The sequence below is a fragment of the Paramisgurnus dabryanus genome, chromosome 22 (assembly GCF_030506205.2).
Source record: "Paramisgurnus dabryanus chromosome 22, PD_genome_1.1, whole genome shotgun sequence".
Taxonomy (NCBI): domain Eukaryota; kingdom Metazoa; phylum Chordata; class Actinopteri; order Cypriniformes; family Cobitidae; genus Paramisgurnus; species Paramisgurnus dabryanus.
This window is the reverse complement of record NC_133358.1, coordinates 9142734-9165074: the sequence shown is the minus strand read 5'-3', so window position 1 is coordinate 9165074 and position 22341 is coordinate 9142734. Positions and strand designations below refer to the sequence as shown.

General features: G+C 36.5%; 3 protein-coding genes across 6 annotated transcripts in view; 2 read left to right on the top strand and 1 right to left on the bottom strand.

Annotated features, from left to right (window-relative positions):
* ccny (cyclin Y) overlaps positions 1–7932 on the top strand; it is an 80590-nt gene extending 72658 nt beyond the window's left edge. For all 4 annotated transcript variants that reach the window (XM_065294718.2, XM_065294716.2, XM_065294717.2 and 1 more), the window contains one exon: positions 1447–7932. In XM_065294718.2, the coding sequence (XP_065150790.1) occupies positions 1447–1563 (117 nt within the window). In that variant the 3' untranslated portion in view covers positions 1564–7932. The remainder of the gene's footprint in view (positions 1–1446) is intronic.
* Positions 7933–10456: 2524 nt separating this feature from the next.
* On the top strand, positions 10457–14490 carry gjd4 (gap junction protein delta 4). The gene is made up of 2 exons (XM_065295012.2): positions 10457–10856; positions 13289–14490. The coding sequence occupies exons 1-2, from the start codon at positions 10793–10795 to the stop codon at positions 14488–14490; spliced, it is 1266 nt and encodes a 421-aa protein (XP_065151084.2). The 5' UTR covers positions 10457–10792.
* Positions 14491–18896: 4406 nt separating this feature from the next.
* Positions 18897–21770, bottom strand: fzd8a (frizzled class receptor 8a). The gene has a single exon (XM_065294714.2). It carries the CDS (start codon positions 21169–21171, stop codon positions 19432–19434), a length of 1740 nt encoding a protein of 579 aa, XP_065150786.1. The 5' UTR covers positions 21172–21770; the 3' UTR covers positions 18897–19431.
* Between the last annotated feature and the right edge of the window lie 571 nt (positions 21771–22341).

Genomic DNA, 22341 nt, shown 5'->3' with positions numbered 1-22341 from the left:
GACACTGCCTGGTTTATACCAGGTGGTTTAGTCATTATTCTTGCATCAAAAAGTTAAGGCTTGCCTTACAATACTTTCAGCTGTACAAGATGGATCTAGCTAGTTCTACGTGTAGTCAGTAACACCTGACAGATATCATAGTTTATGATATTAATAGATTAAGTAATAGATTATGATAGATTAAAAGCGGACCTAAAACAGAGCCCTGAGGGACACCTTACTAGGGCTGTCACTTTTGAGAAAAATCTAATTCGAACGGATTTCGAATATCATGCAATGTATCCGAATATATTCGAATATCTAGGCACCGCCCCCCACGCGCATCAAAAACCCACCGTAATGGAGATTCAATCACAAAATTATTAACAGTGACAGTCATACACAGGGTTGTCTGGATTACTTTTTACTTAATGTTTGAAACAGCAGGTTATCAACTTATGAATAACAAACTTATATATATAAAAAAAAATGATTCAGAACAGTTACAAACAATAACGTGACAACTTAAATATCAGCAGGAGTATATAGACAGACGCAAACGGAATTCGCGCCCGCAGATTTCGGCAGAAAACTCCGCAGAATTTCGCGGATTTAATGCCCATCATTGACAATCACACATATCCCGCGCTTGAGCGTGTTTGTGACCAGAACTGTCATTGACAACAAGCACACTTATACAAAGCCTATCCCCCGCGTTTGTGAGCAGTCAATCACAAGTACATTAACCCTGCGCGTGCTGTTTGCTTGCCCGTTTTCAATGATAGAGAGCACAAACCCTTTGATACTTGAGATGAAATTAAACTTATAGATGAGTTAATCAGATCTCACTTGACTCTGTCGTCTATGTGACGCGCGACAGTCAGCACATGATCATTTAAAATCCGTTTACAAGACAAATGCTGTTGTTTAATATAAAGCTTTACATTGCGTTGTAAAAATGATGAAATTGTCTTCATACATGCTAATTTCATAATGCGAACGTATTAACACAAGCTTTATATTCTGCTATAATATTTAACACTATAAACAATATGTAATTTTATATACAAACTATAATTCTATCTTGACATGCACATGAGGTTCATTTTAGTCCCATTTGATTTCCTCTCTTGCGCACAGTTGCAGTCGTCGGTCTCACTCTCAGCCTCCTTCCTATTACGAGGTGTTACTGTAAAAAATGCGCTACACATGGCATTTAAAAAACCGGATGGTTTATTTATAGTTCGAATACGGATATTTCACGTCATGTTCGAATGCATATTCGAATATCGAATAAAAAGTGACAGCCCTACACCTTACTAGAGGTGAATAGAAAAAAAACTTTTGCCAGTTTTTTCCACATTACTTTCAAAGATTAACCTAGGGAACCTTTTTGGATGAACTATTGACAGGAACTTGGGGTTGACTGTATTCTTTTTAAATAACTGTTTTCTTTTCATGTTTCAGGCGATTTACAGGTATTGTGATGACAAATATAAAGACTTGAGAAAAGCAGCAAAGAAGCGCTCGGTGAGTGCTGATAACCTGACAGTGGTCAGATGGTCCCCAGCTATTATATCCTAATAATGGTAGACTTTTGGAACTCTCAGTATAGACAGAGAGAAAGAGACTGTCGAAAGAAGCGTTCTCTAAGAGGACACATATGTGCTTAGTACCTCAGCAAGACACTTAAGCCAGAGGCTTTTCTTCTGAAGAGTGTCCTTGCTGGGTGTATGGCTGCTGTATATACAAAAACACCCACACAAAGATCACTTTCAAACCTGTGGCTTAGAGGACAAGGGGAGAGGATGAAGCTTCTGTTGAAGATCCAGAGGACATAAATATGAAAACGACCCCACCGTCAGGAACAACATTTCAACAGCTCTGCGTCATATGCGTTTTCACAACGTATTTCATCATCTCCCCAAAAGCTTGAAATGTTTTCATCTGGAGCTTAACAGCCATGAAACGAAATGGCCAAAATCAGCTTTTCAAGATGTTCACTCGATATAATTCCTTAAAGTATTTTGTGAGATAAAAACTTCAACATTACCACTTTAGTTACACTTTTTGTTTTTTGACAGGTCATTAAAATTTAATCTAAAGTAAAAACATCCTAAATTACAGGTTATTCCTTTATAATTAGACTTATAACAATGCTATTTTATGGGAACATGTACAATTTGAACCTCATTCAGACATTCCTTTATACTGTACATCACAAGTCTGATTATATTTATATTTTATGCATTTTTTACCTTTTTATTTTTTAGTACCTTATCATGATGGTTTGAAACGTTTAATGTCATAAATAAAAGTAATGGAAGTTGGAAGGTGAGTAGATGAGTATTAACGAAGGAAATGTGAAAGGTGCTCTGGGGGGTCTCAATGTGAAATTCTTAAAGCGATTTTTTTCCCAAAAATTCTTATTAATGCCATTAAAATAAAAAGAAATTAAAATGCAGAAATTATATGAAAAGTTTTTCCATGAAAAATTATATGCTCATAATACTGAATCGTTTTCCAACCAAGCCAACAATGACATTCCATTCTCGATGACCATAAAGTTGTTTAACCCTTTCATTGTTGTTACTGATATATTGATACCCCTTGCTTCATTAAATGACAGATATACGCATGCTGTCTCACTCTCATCCCAAATTCTCAAAGCAATATATGCACTGTGATCTGTTCCAGAGGTAGACAGTTACTTAAGTATTTTACTCTACTCAACTACAAGTATCTATACTTAATCAAAGTGGTTTTCTTAGTGGAAAACTTTTAGTTCAATACATTCTAAAGCTTTTTCTTCGACTACATTTCATTAAATTTCATTTAATATCTAATTGCATTAAAATCTACTCAAGTAAAAGCAATTCGAAAGTTTACTATCTAAGTCAAAGTTAACTACTAGATTAAATGTAAAACAACAACATGTATTTATGAAATGTAGTGGAGTAAAAAGTATGAACATAAAGTACAGATACTTGAAAAATGTAGTTTAGTAGCAAGAAAAAATACTTCACTACTGTCCACCTCTGCTTTGTTCACTATTCACCTGTTAAAAAAGATTGACACTCGAAAGGTCTCTAGAATATATATTTTATTTTAAATGACACAATAAGTTAACATTTTGAATTGATTACAATTGGTGATAAATGTGTCATTAGTAAAATTAGTAATATAAGTTGGACAGACTGCAGCATTTTATTTGTCGATTATGTGTCAAACTATTAAATTTGTTAGGGTGTCCTGCTATATCCACTGCCATGCGCTTCACCCGCAGTGCCTGTGTCTCGCGGGAATAGGGCCTTAAACTCAATTTAAAGCTAAAAACTTAATTTATCAAAAAAGTTTGTTTTTAGTTGAAAAATATTAAAATCAGTTCTTCCCATTTCAGCAAGTATTGCATTATGGCGCCTGATGTACAGTTGTGGGCATAAATATTAGCCTCCTTGGTAAATATGAGCAAAGAAAGCTGTGAAAATAAATCTACAATGTTTCTCATTTTGAACTTTAAGTTAAAAAACAGAATTTTAATGTTTCATTGAAGAAAAACAATTGAAATTGTGGGTGGGAATTACACTATGAAATAAATGCTTTTCTTTAATACAAACTGGACACAATTATTGGCCCCAATACATTTTTATGAGTAAAATATCTATTCCAACTGATATTAACAACAAGGTGACAAGAAACATGATGTTGTCCAGTCATAACTTCAGTTTCACAGCAAGATAAATATTAAGTGACACAAAGCCCAGATTCCCTTATTTATTTATCACAATGGGTAAACCCAAAGCCTACTGTATAGTCTTGATGTGCAGCAAAAGATTGCTGAACTACACAAAATAAAAATAATGTTTTTTTAATGGAAATAGTTAAAGGCCAATAATGAAGATGTTTAAATCGACTGGAGATGTTGCAAATCTTCCTGAAAGAGGACGTGTGTCTATATCATCTTAATGCTTAACAAGGAGAATAATGTGAATGGACAAATACTGAACTCTCCAAGGGTCAAAGATGGAGAACTTCAAAAATCAGTTTAATCTTGGGGTGAAATAAAATAAAGTAAAACAGCACCTCCATCACCAAAAGTTGTTTGGGACACAGTTTAAGAAACAAATCATCTGCTCTCATGCAAAAACAAACTCATATTCAGCATATTCAACTTTAAACATGACTGGGTTTGGCTGCCATATGAAACACAAGAGTTTTTTTTGGCAGCAAGAACACAAGATGGCTTTGAGGGAAACATGGGGATGTAAAAGTGCCTCAGGTTTACAGTTAAAAATACATCTAAATCTTTATTGTTGTGAACCTACTTGAATCCCAGAGGTCCTTATTCAGATACATGGCTTCGTGGATTATATCAAATACCAACAGATAGAAAAGTCAAAACCTGACTTGCTCTGCTAGAAATCTTATAATGGGGAGGGGGGCATATCACGAAAATCTGACTTTTTCCATGTTTAAGTGCTATGGTTAAATCTTTCATCAAGACATTGGTTCAAAATCAACAATAAAATGGGTGACAGAGCAAAAATATATTTCTTAGCCATCCCAGTTCCCTGACCTGAACCATACAGAAAATGACTGAAGAGGAGAGAGCAGCAACATATGAAGTGTCTGCAGAAATTCTGGAGAAATAACTAAGATCACTTGACATGAATTCTTCAACCTTATCAGATATTATAATACAAGACTCTGAGATGTTATCCTTGCAAATGAAGGCCTGATTAAATGAACGGCTATTTGAGAAAAACATTTTTATGATGTGACCCCCCCTCCCACATTTTCAAATATTTTTCATCAATGAAACATTGGATTTGTGTGAATTTTTTTAAATAAAAGCTCAAAATGAGTAACACAGATTTATTTTCTCAGCTTTCTTTGCTCATATTTACCATGGGGGCTAATAATTTTGTCTTGAAAATTTGTTGTATCACGTGATTATTCTGCTTTGTGAGACTGAGATTTCCATTAAGTACGTTGAGAATATAGAATTAGAACTTCCAAAAATATTTTTTTGTATATTGTACATACAAACACGCCTAAAGAAATTTAATTATGATCTTGAGATATTTATAAGTGACCAGTGTTTACTTCTGTTAATTTCTACATTTTGGACAGTGATAGATTCAAATCTGAAAATACGTGTTGGTAAAGACGAATTTTAGGTGATGTTCAATTTTGTTTTATTAGAAATAAGTTAAAGTTTTAGGATTATTGGCATTTGTCTTTAAGCACTGTCATTGTGAGCTGTTTTTTATTTTATTTTATAGTCTGTATTTAGTTACATTTATGTTTGGGTGAAACCTTGTTTTTTTTTTCAACAAGCAAAATTTGTTAAGGTTGTGCTGACATGAATGTAACTGCAATAGATTTTCTTTCTTTTTCTTTTGAAGTTTTAGAAGCAATGGAGAGCAATTGATATCAAAACATCCATTATTGTCAGGCAGTATGTTTGTGCATTTTCAATTTGTTTCTGTATTTTATTATTTTTGTACAATATCCAGTATAGCCTAAATGATATAAAGTGATGTCAGCTTGGACATGCAAAGGTCATACATTCCTCCCAAAATCCATTTTAACATAAAATGGGACGGGTTCCCGGACAGGGATTAGACTAGTCCTAGACTAAAATAAATGTAAGAGCTGCCCAAAACTGAAAATTTCTTGCAGTGATATATCTTAAGTAATGTTTTTAGTAAGGCATGTTTGTTAGTTATAGTGCTAGTTATATTTCCTAATTGAACTAAGGGCCGATTCACACCGGCTGCGTGGCGTGTCTGTTGCGTGTCTTTGGCATTGGCAGCTGCGTGGCGTTTTCTATGCCCTTGCTTACCAGAAGCTTTTTTGACGCAGCGCGTCGGTCCTATTCCTAGCATGCACGCGTTTTCAGCGCGGCTCGAGCAGGTGTGCGTGTCATGTAGGCGGTGTGCACGGTCAAACCTGCTAACATGGGAGCCTAAATAAAAACGGACCCGCCACGCAGCTGAGACGCTCACGCCACGCATCCGGGGTGAATCGGCTCTAAGGCCTAGTCCTGGCTTAGGATAATCCTTATGAAACCACCCCAATATATTTTGGGACTATTAACATTTTAATTGGTTTTATAACAATCAAGCATACAATAATCTCTGTAACACTTTACAATAACAAACAATGAACATGATAGTTTTTCAGCATGTCATTTAGCAATTTTTGTTATTGTTAGTTCATGTCAATGTGTTTATTCATGTTAGTTCATGGTGCATGATTTAATGTTACAGTTACAATGCTTGATTTTATAAATGTATTAGTAAAAAGCGAAATTAACATGAATTAAGATTAATTAATGTTGTTCTTCATTGTTAGTTTATGTTAGCTAATGCATTAACCTTATTGTAAAGTGTTACCATATTCTCTTGTCTGTAATGTAACATTAGGTTTTTTATTATTTTATTTTTTATTATAATAATTGTCATCACCATAATACAGTAATTTTTGTATTTATTAATTTAGTTGTTATAAAATCACCACAAAACTTTAAAGGTGCAATGTGTAACTTTTAGAAGGATCTCTTGACAGAAATGCAATACAATATACACAACTATATTATCAGTGGTTAAAGACCTTACATATTGAATAATATTGTTTTTATTACCTTAGAATAAGCTGTTTTTATCTACATAAATTGCAGGTCTCCTTACATGAAAGTCGCCACCATGTTTCTACAATATCACTAAATGTACAAACTGTTCGATAGATCTAATTTTGTCACTACGTTGTCTAAGTCAATGCCATGTTTGTCCTGTGGCAGCTACCGTAGCTTCAATATTCGTTTTTTAAAAGAGCGATGAGCTGAGGACATTGTTTGCAATTCACAACCTCACCTCTAGATGCCACTAAAAGTCCCACATTGCACCTTTAATGATCGATAAATGCGTAAAATATCAGTGCAATCTTTCTAAACAATTGGCTTTGTCATATTTGTCAACTTTTTTATTTTGGGATGAAATATGACCGAGGCATGTTTTTGACAGATTCTTCGAGAATTTCCCCCTGAGCAAATCTCACAGCTTACCGTATAGCGCAACAAACATGATACTGGACAATGCGTAAATATATAAACAGTGTTGCTTTATTTTAGATATGGAGGAATTTTTACCAAAGTTACTCTCAGTGTCTGGTTATTGGAAATGGCCTATTAAACTCCATTTGCACATTGCAAGACTGTTTAAAATAAGCAATGAAGGCATAAAAACAGAACGAGAAATCATTTTGAAAAAACACACATGAAGATTGTATCATTCTATTTATTTAATGTGAGCATGTGAGGGTCAAGCCCATTGTGGGGTCTTAAGAAAGTGTTGTAAAGTCCTAGTGATGGAAGGCAGTAGACAGACGTGTGGTGTGTTTTCGCCCGTCTGGACTGAACTCTACCTCTGCATAGAGTTTTTGTTTCTATTGAATACCTCTTTCTGTCTCTTGATCTTTCTATCTCTCTAATCTTTCTCATTTTCATTGCAATTTCTAGGAAATTCAAGTCTTTCAGAACAATTGTACTATAAGTGGTTTCCTGTGAAAAGAAAGCGAACTGCTGTAGTCGTGACTTTTATCATTTTACGTTCAGTCACTGGTTGTATGCCTGTATTATGAATAATTACATTGTTGTTGTCATTTGTTTTGTTTTCGAGTTCAAACCTTTCCTCAGTATCTGTTTTCAGTGTGCCAAAGGCTGAATCCTATCTCCTACTTATATATTCGTTCATTCTTCTTTCTGTTGAACTAAGTGAACCCAGCTTCCCCTTGGTCATGAAGGCCGGGAGCTGGAGGCTACGATGGTCGCATGCAGTCTTCTGTTCTCAATCTATGATTTTATCTGATGCTCCCGGTTCAGAAGCAATGTTTAGAAAACATCACATGAATAAACTTTTAAAGTTGCAATAAAACTCTGTGTATTTTGAATTGGTCTGATCACACATTTGTGGATTGCAGACAAATAAGAAAAACCGCTACAAAAAGTCCTACATAATGTAAAGAACACTTTGTGAAAATATAACAATGATATATTCAAGTTAGATCATATCAAAGATTAAAATCAATGTGAAACAATGACTGAAATTAAACTTTGATGCTTGTATACTCAAAAAAAGCCAAATTCAGCCCAGTGTTGGGTCAAAAAGTTGAATCCATTCCATTTACCTATTCTGCATTGCTTCATACTTTGCTTTTGGGTCAAACATTTTCTGGATTAATTTAACCCAACCATTGGTTTTCTTCCCTTTGACCCAACGCTGGATTGAAAATAACCCAAAAATTTTTAGTTTTAATCTCATAATAAACCACAGGCATAAATATATACCTATTCAGCTTTTTGCCTGTTTAAAGGGGATGTTTCACGAGACTTTTTATTTAAGATATCAAATAAATCTTTGAGTGTCCCCAGAATACCTGTTTAACTCAAGATATCCCATAGATAATTTATTATAACATCTGAAAAATTGACACTTTGTAGGTGTGAGCAAAAATGTGCTGTTTTGGGTGTGTCATTTAACATGCAAATGAGCTGATCTCTGCACTAAATGGCCGTGCCGTGGTTGGATAATGCAGATTAAAGGGTGGTGTTATCCCCTTCTGACATCACAGGGGGAGCCAAATTTCAATTCAATGACCTTTTTTTCACATGCTTGCAGAGAATGGTTTACCAAAACTAATTTACTGGGTTGATCTTTTTCACATTTGCTAGGTTGATAGAAGCACTTGGGACCCAATTATACATGAAACTTAAACATGAAAACAGTCATATTTTCATAGTATGTCCCCTTTAAATGAAGATAAAATGTTTTTATTTGTAATAATGTGCTGTGTAAAATTAAATTTAATAGAAAAATGCAAAAGACAGAGAGAGAGAGAGAGAGAGAGAGAGAGAGAGAGAGAGAGAGAGAGAGTGGAAGGAAGAGAAATGGAGGAAGATAGAGAAAGAGAGACCCATGCATGTTGCTTTTAATGTAAAGTGTTTGTACTTGTATTTGCAGTACTGGGGAAAATGTGAACAATATTTCACAAGAAGTTGGCAATATTTTGGTACCACTTTACAATAGCCCAATGCTGTATTTGTTAATAATTAGTTAATGCATTAGCTAACATGTCAAGTTGTCAACAAACAATACTTCTAGAGCTTTTATAATGTTAGTTCATGGTAATTTTAGCATTTACTTATATATTATTAAAATGGTTTAAACCGTTACCACACCATGAACTATCATAAATAACTGTATTGACTTTAACATGAACAAGAATAGATAATGAAAACCTATATTGTTCATTGTTACTTCATGCATTTACTAATGTTTACTAATACAACCTTATTGTAAAGTGTTACCAATATTTCTGAATTATTTTATCTTTATATTTTTTTCTAGTTTTATCAGGAAAGAAACACAAGCAAAACTGAAGTGTTTACAGTATTTTATTATTTATTATTTTCCATTTTTTTATTTATCTACCACATATATATTTATCCTTTATTTGTTGAAATTAAATAAGTTAAACTTGACGTATTAACTGTAATGCAGCCAACAAACCGGAAACTACTTCATAGGTGTGCATTGACTGAAAAATACTGCACACCCGTTTCTCAACCAATGAGAATGAAGCATTAAACAGCCCTGTGGTAAAACAGAAGTCGGCAGCATTTGGCCGAGCGCAAGTCTTTACACTTCTAAATGTGTCCCTAGTTAACTCTGTTAGTAACGTACTGTCTAGAAATGTGCCTGTATCTAGCAACAATACATGCTGCCTAACTAAACTGCTAATTGAATTACAGAAATATAAGTGTACGTAAAATATTTTGAGGCTATAAAAATGGAGTCTGACATAACATCAATTAAAGATGTTTGTAGTTTGTAAAGATGGCACGTTGGGCTGGACTTGCAAAAGCTCAAATATGTCTATTGTCTCTTTAATGTAGAGAATCAAAGTTCACTGACATTTTTAAAACAGGATTCATTAGAATCCTAATCCCAAATTGTCATTCATTAGAGGACAAGTCCTTCAAACCCTCTGCTTATTCAGAGGATATTTAAAAAGGGTTAAAGGCTTCCAGAGATTCCATTGTAATCTGTTCTGATCCCATGGCATTTATTCACGTCAAACCATTCAAGGACAGAGCTAAAAAGGGGATTCTTTTAAATAATGACACCGTATTAGAATAACCTTGCCCATCATTACCAGTAACTAATGTAAAGGAGACTTATGAAGACCAGATCAAATGTTCTTCAACAAAATCTTAATTGTCCAAATCTAAATTTGAAAAAGAGCCTTGAATTTTCAAATAAAGTACTTAATATTTTGACTCCATGACCTTTACGACCTACCATTGAAATGCTTTCCATCAAAAAAAGAAGATTTATCACTGGTTATATGATGCTCGGTCCAGAGGTCGGTTATTCTCCTGTAAGGACAAACAACCCAAATATCACAGCAATGTTTGCGTGCCGACATGCCTTTGGTGGGTAAGAATAGACTCACAATGAAGCCTCACATCTCTCGTCTTCTGTTGTCTGAGAACAGTTGTTGTCAGGACACTAGCGGAGGTAAGACCGGAGACAGGGATGGTAACTACAAGCTAATTTGGATCATCCCAGGTCTGCCCAAGAAGACCACCTATCTAGGTGGATAAGGGGATAAGTTTTAATGCTCAGTAGGAATAAGTTTAATACAGACTGTAAACTGTTTTTGTTATGTGGAATTAAGTGGACTGTGTGTTGACCAGTGTGATATCCAGTGTGGTTTTGTATGGGTTTGGAGGCCTCAATCTGCTGGCATGGGGAACCAGACTGCATCACAAATGATCTTCATGACATTGAACAACAACATCACCCTCATAGGTACGTGCACACTTTGTGAATTTTATTTTATATGTATGAATGTTACAATGTACTGTAAAAAGTGAAAAGTTGGTCCAACTTAAAAAGTTACTTCAGTTGGTAACACCTAAAAAAATAAACTTACATTTTTCCCCTAAAGTGAAACTTTAAGTTGAATTAACTTACATTTTTTAGGTGTTACCAATTGAAGTATTTTTTTAAGCTGATCCAACATTTCACTTTTTATAGTGTATGAAAAAATGTAGATTACTTAAAATGATCAACACGTGGGCAATTTCTGGCTGTCACATAGTGGAGCATCCGAGAAAGAAACTATAATTATATGTATGTAAATACTATTCAATATCATATTTTACACTGAGCCATTTTTAAGTGTGGTTTTACTGTCCAAATAATTTTGGGGACACTGTATATATACTGTATAAACAAAGGTGATTCTGGAATTGATTCTGGTTTTATGCAACCTTACAATGCAGTGTGATTTACTGTAAAACAATTCTGTGTTGCACTTACATTTTTATGTTTAATCAACTTGAATGCACAATTTATTTGAACTTTCTTATAGGAGTTGCTATGAATTATAAAAATAAAGTTGGATTATCTTAAGTTTTTCAACTTATTATTTTATATTTTATAGTAACACTTCACTAGTCAACAAAGTTGAAATTAATTGTAATTTCAAATTGATCAAACTTTAAAAAAAATAAGTGTAACAAGGACTTATATAGCATAAATTTACAAAAAAAATCCTTATAAGAGTTAGTGACAAAAACGATTTGGCAAGATGAGAAATATTTTTTTTAAACTTGTTTTAAAAGCATGCACCAGGTTTATTTCAATGCCCATAGTGTATTTATGTTAATTTTATGCAATAAAAAATTACATTTGCACCATTTTTATGAAAGTTAAGACTGAATGAAACTGAAAATGTGAAATGGTGTAACCACCAATTGTGCCAAAGAATGAGAAATATTAAATATTTTATCCACCTTGATGGCATGTAAGCGTAATCATAAAAAAAAAAAAAAAATATATATATATATAATATCATTTTATTCGTTATTTCTTAATGTAAATTTTTATGCGTTTTTGTAATATTTGTCCTGACATATCCCGAAAACAGCTCTGTTTTATAAATAATCTTTGACAAATGTAAAAATGTATGTAAAAAAAATCATATTATACTAAACTAGTTTTATTCCACATTTTTTTATGAATATATTTATATTTTAATTTAAACAAATAGTTACACCAACTGACACAGACTGGTTACACCACATTGACATTTTTGCAATTATCCCCAAATATTCTTTCAAAATGAAATAAAACCAGAAATTTTAGACTTGGTCCTCAAAAAAAGAGAATGTATGTAAGTAACCTGCAAATTTATTTTGAAATTTTAACCCTTTAAATTTTATTTATCCATACGGACACAAAATAATTAACGTCATGTCATTGACCCATAAAGTAACACTGTTAAATACAAAATGATCTATGTATGTATGCCATATAAATAACTATATGAAATAGTACGTAAATTAAACTATTGAAATATACACTCCAAAAAATCCAGCACTTTGCTGCATTTTTGTCAAATCAACATATGTTTTTATGTTACTTTAACTTAACAACTTAAGTTAAACGATTTCAACTTATATTTATTTATTTAAAGTTATGTCAACTTTTTAAGTCAAAACTTAAAATAGTAGGTTGAACTGACTTGAAACCAAGTTGTTTTAACTTCATGCTGCATTTTTACAGGTTGTTTCATCACATAATTCCAACCACTGGTTTAAAATAACCAATAAAATGTCAATATTTGACCCAACAATTGACAGAAACAATCCCCCATAAGTTAATTTAAACTTAACAATTGCGTTTGTCGATATTATACCCAACAACAATGTTCGTATTGGGTGGGCTGGGGTGGTCCCGGACATCCTATAAGCATTGAAGGATAATTAAAAAATTACATGAATTTAAAAATCTCATTCTGCGCTGCCACAAAGCGATAATGTTCATTATTTTCACAATTTTGCAATAAACTTATAACTGAAATAAATGTAAACTCTTAACTGCGCCTCGCACTGTTTTCTGGAGGAATTGATAGATTGTTAGATCTAGGAGTGGGTCAGGTTTTTTTAATGCTCCAAAAACTGTTATTTCACACTAATTTGAGGGGTAAAATGGTTAGGAGGGTGTTAGTTAAGAGTAATCCGGGGTTACTTTGATTAAAACGTTAATCCAGGATCACATCTTACCCTTTGTGAAACTCATCGACCCTATAATGATAGTGGGAGGCTTGGGGAAGACCTCCATAACCTTTGACTTAAGTCAAACACTGCCCAACAACCCAACGCTTTTAAAGTATAATATGAGTAGTATAATGATAAACCAATCCACTTAACATATTATTTTTCTCCACCCATTAGGGAAAGCCTGGCTGATCCTGGTGGTATTCCTGAGGATCTTGATCTTGTTGTTTGCTGGATATCCCCTTTACCAGGATGAGCAGGAGAGATTTGTCTGTAACACCATTCAGCCCGGTTGTGCCAATGTGTGCTATGACATGTTCGCCCCCATTTCCCTTTTCCGCTTTTGGCTGGTAGAGCTAACCACCCTGTGCCTTCCCTATGTGATGTTTGTCGTCTACGTAATCCACAAAGTCAATTCCGGGCTGGCTGTTGATAGCGGGACCTCCGAATCCATAAAAGCAGATTCGCTCTACAAGATCCACCAAGAATCGTTCAGGAAAGCATCGCTTTGCAAGACCGTCGTAAAGGCTGAAAATGGTCACGTTGAGCATTTCACAGGAGCTTACATCCTGCAGCTCTTGATTCGGATGTTTGTAGAAGCTGGATTCGGAACTGCCCACTACTACCTGTTTGGCTTTCACGTCCCCAAACGCTTCATGTGCCAGCAGACGCCCTGCACAACCATGGTGGACTGTTACATCTCCAGACCAACCGAGAAGACCATCATGCTGAACTTCATGTTGGGAGCGGCCGCTCTGTCTCTAATGCTAAACGTGTGCGACCTGATCTGTGCCTCCAAGCGCTCCGTGAGGCAAAAAAGCAAAAGAAAGAAAATGCTCGTGGAGAAGATGTACGCGGAGGAACAGTATTACCTGTCAGGAAGTGGGAGTCAACCTGTGGACACTAATATCTCACCAGCAAAAGACACGGTGGGCACGGGAAAGTTTCGAAAGAGAGGAACCAGAGACTCGAGTGAAGATGAAGCTGCTTCCATCCTTCTAGATGATGATCCTCCACCAGCATCACCTTTTGGAGGAATACCGACGATTAAGGAAATGCCCGGCATCACCAACAATGACGATAGCAGCATTTACCAACCCAACCAGGAAGAAGGGATGATTCGAGGGGAAAGTAAAGTGCCGTTGTGTCCCAATGAGCCTTCGGGGACTCCAAGATCCATTCGAGTTAGCAAACGTGGTCGTCTCAAACCTCCTCCACCGCCACGAAGGGACAAACCAGCCTCTCAGGGAGCGATTGATGTCTCGGGGGCAGTATGTGCTAGGAGACTGGGGCAATATACACTTGTAGAGATGTCCACCGGTAATGAAATACCAACTTGCGTTGGAGACGGCCAAGAGAAACGGTCAGAGTGGGTGTGACTGTTAAAGATTGCGAATATGAAATAATGTACATCATAAGCTTTAAAGTGCATGTAAGTTGGAGAGGTAAACGCTTAGACAACATACGGCCTTCAACATCCACCTGTCGCTCATGTTTGTGTAACCTCATGCGCATTCTTTCACCGAGCAGACAGTCCTTGACAAACCTTGCCTTCAACAAGCAGGAAAGGTGGAGAGCCAATCTAAAAACAGGCCTGTTGTAACCACCCAAGGTCCTTGATGTTGAATAGATAAGACTGACATACATTTGGCTTAATCTTGGGCAGGCACCAAACCGAAATGGGAATCTGGTTAAACAGGCCCATTCCCTGAGGGTACATGATAATTATTGCCTTAAAGGGCCTCCAAATCCTCTAGCTGTGGAGCTGGTTAAGTTTCAGACAATCGCACAGCGCATTATAAAGCAATTACTGCTCGGCCTGTTTTGTATTTATGGTGACGGCTTGTAACACTATTTCAAGGACCCACTGGGCTTTGGTTCGGAGGTTTACAGCAAACACTTAAAATAGAGCCCCGTAATCTGGTGTAACACGAGAGCGAGGCCACACTCGCCTTTTAGACTTACAAAAGCTAGCCGCGGTATGTAAACGTTCGGACGTGTTAGCTTTGGACAGTCACCTGGACTGCAGTCCTCCTGTCTTCACAATGTCAGTCATGTGTCATATTAGACACACACAACCAGAGACTTCTGGGATTGTCTTTTTATGTCACTACCATATAGATGAATTAATTTTGGTCTTCTCTTTTGCCATGAGATGTGTACTTAAATTGATGTAAATAATTTGATCTTAGTAATTCCTAAAGTTGTTTTGAATGAATGGCACTCCTTCTGAAAGTGGTGGGGGGAAGGTTAGACACATTGTCTTTTAAATTATTAGCAGTGTCTAGCTTCTGTCAGTCATGCTGTGACTGTTATTGTAGTGGATTCTCTTGGACGGGCCGGCAACAGAGACAATTTTGCCAGGAAATGTTTAGGAGTCACACAAGAGATTTATTTGCTGAATTGTACCCTTCTCTTGTTTTATTAAAATGAATATAGAACTGTTAAGACGATAAATGATCATATTTGGCCGTTCTTAAAATAGATATATACTGAAAAAATATATACTAACATAAAACAGAAAGCTGTGTTCAGTCACATCCATGTAAAACTGATCCATGTCATTGATAAATCACACTGCCCTCTAGTGGATTGAAATGCATTCAATTCAAGTGCTCCAGAATACACTGTAAAAAAGCACAGCATCTTTGTCAAATCAACATGTTACTTTAATTTATAAAAAACAAGTTGAAATTGTTCATCTTAATTTGTTAAGTTATATCAACAGGTCAAAACTTAAAATAGTGGGTTGAATTGACTTGTAAAACCAAGTTGTTTTAACTTTTTTTACAGTTTACTTGAATGTTGTAGATGTTTGCACAGCAGTGTTTTGTCACATTTACATTATTTCCTTTTGTCATCTTTGTTAGAAATTAACACAAATAACCTGTTATAGTATACTTTATCAAATTATACTTTTTGCCATTTTATTGTACTATTTTATTGTCTAATATTTTTTTATGTGTTTTAGGTATATATTGCACATCATGTGTTTTATTGTATTGGTTTTGTGCAATATTTTTTTATTGTGTATATTGCACATCACGTGTAAGCAATATTTAGAAGTGTTTAATTTGTTATGGTTAGGAGTTTATTTTTGCCTTCGTGTTACATCAATTATTTACATGTTCACTGCATAAATATTTAAATGGTTTGCTAAACAATACTTTCAGTTTATCCTGAAATACCCCTGCCCTGATGAAAACCAGTTTAGATTCTTCTCTTTAGACCTGTAGGTTTTTTATGATAAATTATATGTCGAGGACAGAGACTTTAAGTTTATGAACTTACTACTTTCAATATAACCGGCGTGAATGCTCTCAGTGAGATTTAATGACACCTGGCGGCGAAAGCTTTAACTGCATACATCTGAATGTTAGTAAAATAAAAAGAGGTCTACGCGCAGGCATTGCCATAACCCTGTAAGTTGTTTCAAACAAATAATTTGCTTATTCTACCGAATTCCCCGCTTTTAGTGATCCGTATAGTCAGTATTCAGATGTTAATTGTTGTCCAAAGCTGGAGAAACTGTAAGAAACTGTGTCACGTAACACCTGTTACTTTTTTCAGCGCTGATAGTCTTGGACCAATCACAATGGTTTATGATAACTGGATTTGGGATTTCAACAAATAAAAAAACACAGTAATGAATGTGTGCATAATTAATAACATATGGTGTTTGCATTTATTAAATGTAAAAGATTACACTGTTTTGTTAATGAATTGCCACAATTAGCAACAAATAAATAAATAATTTAAATGCGACTCAGCAATTTGGCTTTTTGCGCACCCTCGTGTCAAACACGATTTAAAATCACAGTTGATGAGTTAGAAACATTAAAGTCTGTCTGCACAACGATTTGTTGAACACTTTAGGTTCATTAGTTAAGATTAGTTTACTACATTAGTTAACATGAATTAATAATGAACTGCATTTATACAGCATTGATTAATCTTTGTTAATGTTAATTTCAACAATTACTAATTTGATATAAAATCTTGTTAACCTTTGTTAATGCACTGTGAACTAAAATAAACAAACAATTAAAAGCTTTATTTCTATTAACTAAAATTAACAAAAAATGAATAAATATTGTAAAAATTGTATTGTTCGTGGTTTGTTCATGTTAGTTAATACATTAACTAAAGTTAACTAATGAACCTTATTGTAAAGTGGTACCGAATTGTTTAACATTTAATGCATTTTAGTTATGCACGTGCACGTCCCTTAATACCTATATGCCTAAACATCATTGTTGGATTTGTGAAAGTAGCCTACGTCTATGAAAACAGATATTTATACCTAAAACCCAATAAATAATTAATGACATGACATTTTTAATAAAAGAATAAGCTATGTATAATTTGTAAAACACGCATTGCATACACCCAATTCAATCTGTAAATCAAAAAAATAGGCTAAAAACCGAACAGTCAAACTCCATATAGCCTAGGCTACAGATGTAGGCCTATTGGTAAAGTCTAAATTCTCCTTGTTGCTCTAAGATGTGAAGAAATCTACATATATTGTACACTAAAAAAGTTTAGGTGAGACATTATATGTGGTTAATAAGTTAGTACAGTAAGTTTAACAGTAAATGCATGTTTTTAAATGTTTGCTTCAGACTGACCACTAGATGGGGATACATCATAATGAATAAAATAAGACGTTTTCAGAGAAATTGTGACCTGAAATGTTAAATAAATGTATTGGACTTAAATACCAACGTCAAGTGTTATTTTTGAGGGGCAAATTATAATGTATAAAAGTATAATGAATTTTAAGTTGTGTGTGTGTGTGTGCGCAAGTGAATAAAGATGTAATATGTAAAGGCTATATTTGAATTGTAAAACCATGGAATTGTATTAAAACATCAAAACTTATTTAAAATGCAATATGCTTATGCAAAAAACTATAACCACTTCAAAATATAAATACAGTGATACTTTTCAAAAAGTAATTATATCATAATCTGTCCAAGTTGATATTTGTTCAATTTCTTGCTACTGTGTAAGGCAGATTATGGCCTCGGGTTTAGCTGTGCAAAGACTAATTATGCACCAAATGGGCTTAAAACAGAACAAACACTTTTCCACAAAACTTTTCCACACAAAAAACCTGACAGAAACAAAACTGTTACCTATTTGATTGTAGCATTGTCATTCTTTGTCTAAGAAACTCCTTCAGTGTTTCACAAATAAAGATCTGTGGATTACATAAGGGACCACCTGTAGGTTTCCATTCAATGTCTCAGTGGTTGTAACTACACTATTACTACCACAGCTGAAATTCATGACCGATAGCGTTAAAAAAAAAATCTAACTGTCACAGGTTTTCTCTAACAAAACATGTCTGGGGCCCTCAGCTTGAAAACATTTCTATAACGTCGATCAAAGCACAACGGCTTCAAATTAGACATTAAAAAAACTTGGCGCATCAGTCTAAAGGTTCTATCTACATGGCACCTTTATTCCAGACCTTAAAAGAAAGATCAAAGTTTTCCCAGATGAAAAGGGTCGGTTTCCTGCATTTAAACCCCATTCCCCAGCCCTCTTTTAGTAAATTAAGGAGCAAGCACGTGAAGAGTTCAACAATTACGGAGATTCTCCATCACAAGGCCCTTGTCTCTAATTAGGCCTCAGATAGCTAAAAAGAGTTCCTCTCAACAGAACCCACAAAAGCATCTTTTGCAAAAGCATCTTCAATGGGAATGACCACAAAGAGCCCGGCACTCATTACCAAAACTCTCTCCCTTACCATTCAAAGCAGTTGGAGAAATTCAGATTCTTCAAAATGTTTTTATTGTCAAAATAAAAGTCATATTTGCTTTTCATGTGGCATCTACACTATGTACAAATTTACAATAATTTTATAAATCTTCTTTTATACACAATTTACAAGTTTGTACATATCCATTGTATAAATACATTTTGCAATTAAAAAACAACAACCCGTATATAATAATATTAATAATAGTAATTGGGCACTAAGACGTTAAGGCTTACCATCTTTGATTGTTTAGACAATTCAAAACTTGTCTCACAACAACGTTGCAAAAGTAAATGACATAAAATGCTGCAAGTTGGGGACATTTGCGTTACTCCACTAGGAACAATGTAATGCCCAAATTCTCCTTAAGAATGACCGATTGCATGTCATGTCCATATCAATAGAATGGAATTAGCAAAACGTAATTGTTTCTGCATTGCTGCATTGTTTCAACGAGTTCTCCAGCTAATAGAAACCATCAACAAGTTCATTTGTATGCAAATGGATGAAAGACCAAGAGATCCGAGACAATTATCAGGGATTTCTTGATTCAAACCTGTGACAAAGGCATCTGCTTGGGGCATGAGACTGAGCTGGCGGTACCGGACCTCCACGTTAATCCCGTGCTCACGTCACTATACATGGACCCACCGGAGCCTTTACTGCCCCAGCAGCAGCGTGTACAAAAACTTCTCCAAGACTCGAGGGTCTTCCCGGACCACGTCCACACACCGGACGTGATGCCCACCAGAAGGCACATAAAGTATTTGAGCATAAAGACGGCATAGTCCGGCCTCTTGATCTCTTGCTCTAATAAACACGAGCAGTTATGGGTGACTTCCCAACTTTGTCTATTATGCTGCTCGTAAAAGTAACACGCCACGATGATGGTGGCGGGAACCGTGTAGAGCACCGTGAAGATCCCGATTCGGATCATCAACTTTTCCAGCTTATCAGTCTTGGTGCCACCCTGTTTAATGACGCTCCTGATCCTAAACAGAGACACAAATCCAGCCAGGAGAAACATGGTGCCAATGAATAAATAGATCACCAACGGTGCCAACACGAAACCGCGCAAGTTGTCCAAATTCTGGTTACCCACGTAGCAGATCCCGGCGACCGGATCACCGTCCACCGAGCTCAGCGCCAGCACGGCGATGGACTTCATGGACGGGATAAGCCAGGCTGCCAGGTGGAAGTATTGGGAATACCCGGCGATGGCCTCGTTGCCCCATTTCATGCCCGCCGCCAGGAACCAGGTCAGAGAGAGAATGACCCACCATATCGAGCTGGCCATCCCGAAAAAATAAATCAACAAAAACACGACGGTGCAAAGTGCGGGACCGGTGGTCTCATAGTGAATGTGCTCCACGTCGTACTCCCGATTGCACGCCACTTTCTCGTGCCCGGCTATTAACCGTACGATATAACCGACGGACACAAACATGTAACACGCCGATAGAAAAATAATCGGGCGTTCGGGGTATTTAAATCGCTCCATGTCGATTAAAAACGTCGCAACGGTGGCGAATGTGGATATGAAACACAACACCGACCAAAGTCCGATCCAGAAGGCCGTGAAGGTCCGCTCGTCCTGTGTGAAATACGGGTTATGACACGGCATGGCGCAGTTCGGGATCTGACCCGTCTTTACGCGGTTATACAGCGGGTGTCTGTCGCTGTTCACGGCCACCATCGGCGCGCGGCACTGGCAGCCAGGTTCGCACGGTTTATTCACTTTAGGTCCGACACCCGTTCGCCCGTTTTTCTTTTTATGCGGGTTAAGGGGTTTGCTGGGGTGGTTCGTGGGTTTGGACAGCACCGGTGATAACGTCGTGGCGTCCGTTCGGTTGTCGTCCATGCACAGGATGTCCGTTGCGCCTTGCACGGGGAGCAAATCGCACCTCATCCGGTCGGGCCACGGAAAGCCGTACTGGCGCATAAGCGGAGCGCAGCCCGCCTTGGCTCGCTCGCAAACACTCCGGCACGGCGGCAGGGGTTTCTTATAGTCCTCCAGGCATATGGGGGTGTACATGCTGCATAAGAAAAACTTCAAATCCGGGGAGCACTGGATCTCCACGAGAGGCCAGAACTGATGCACCTCCAAGCCCGCTTCATCCTGCGTGTCGTGGTTAAACTGGTTGGGCATGTAGGTGTAGTTGTAGCCGATGCCCTTGCACAGGGGCACGGCGATCTCCTGACAGGTGATTTCCTTGGCCGTGGTGCCGCTGGACCTGGGCAGCAGGGCAAGTGCAAGGAACAGGTAAATCCCCAACAGGTAGCACTCCATCCTTTAGGTCCTCTCTTTTTGTCCTGTCGATAAAACAGCGCGGGGTTGGAAAGAGCTCGGTTCAGATCTTGAAGGGCCGACCCATCTCCGCTTCACTTGTTTGGCACGGAGTTGTGGTGGGTTTGCATACCGTGCGGTCGGAGAATAAATAGCCCTCGGAGGCAAAATGGCTGAGGGTGTATATTTAATCTCCAGTTTGCTCTCCTTATGCGCGATCCGGCGAGTCTCTTCTCAGCAGGTTTACGCTTCAAAATATCGCAAACTTCTCCGTTGAAGGGAAACTCCTGGTTTAAATGCGATTTCTACATTCGCCGTGTTGACGAGAGCCTTTCTCATACAAATCAGTGCTGTGGATTACAACGCGCGAGTATAAAAGACAGCGGGACAGCCACGCCTCCCGGCGCGCCACCGACCAATCATAGCGCGACGGGGGAGGACCGCTGAGATGTGTCAATCAAGTTTCCTCAAGGTGTACACTTGCAGCAACAATTATTTCTTGTGCTTGGACATACATTTCATTAAAAAAGACTAATTTATGCCGGAGGGAGGCGATCAAACCAAAAATTAAATAATTAGAAATAACACTGTACATAAAATATATTTTTTTACAATGACTTTTTTGTTATTTAAAGCTTCTGTTTGGAAACGAGCCTTATGGGTTATATATATTGTCATATGTCTAAGTGTGCAATCTGTGTGAATGCTTTTAAGAGGTTAGACAGTGAAATATTATAAAAAAGTATTAAAAAGGTTTTTAAAATACATTAAAACTGCATTGAAAATAATTATAAATTAAATAAAAATGAGATTTTGTCAAATATTGGATTAAGTGTGTTTTCAGGGATCAAACCCATGACATTTTGCATTATGCTCTACTGACTGAAAAAATATATATATACTTCTGAAATATTATCATTATTACAGCTTATTATTTTATGCTCATCAAGTTTATAAAAAAGTGTCACATGTATTAAAAAAATAAAATGCAGCAACAGTCCATTTAGACCCCCTAATGTATTGGGGTTAATTTGTGAATGACAGGGCCTGGCAGGGGGTTGTCCTGCTGGTAGAGCGGGAGTTGATGTTTTAATGGAGGTGTGGATGCACAGAGCTCCTGCAGAGGATGTAATTACTGCAAACTCAAGAACAAGCAAAGCAGTTTGTTAAACA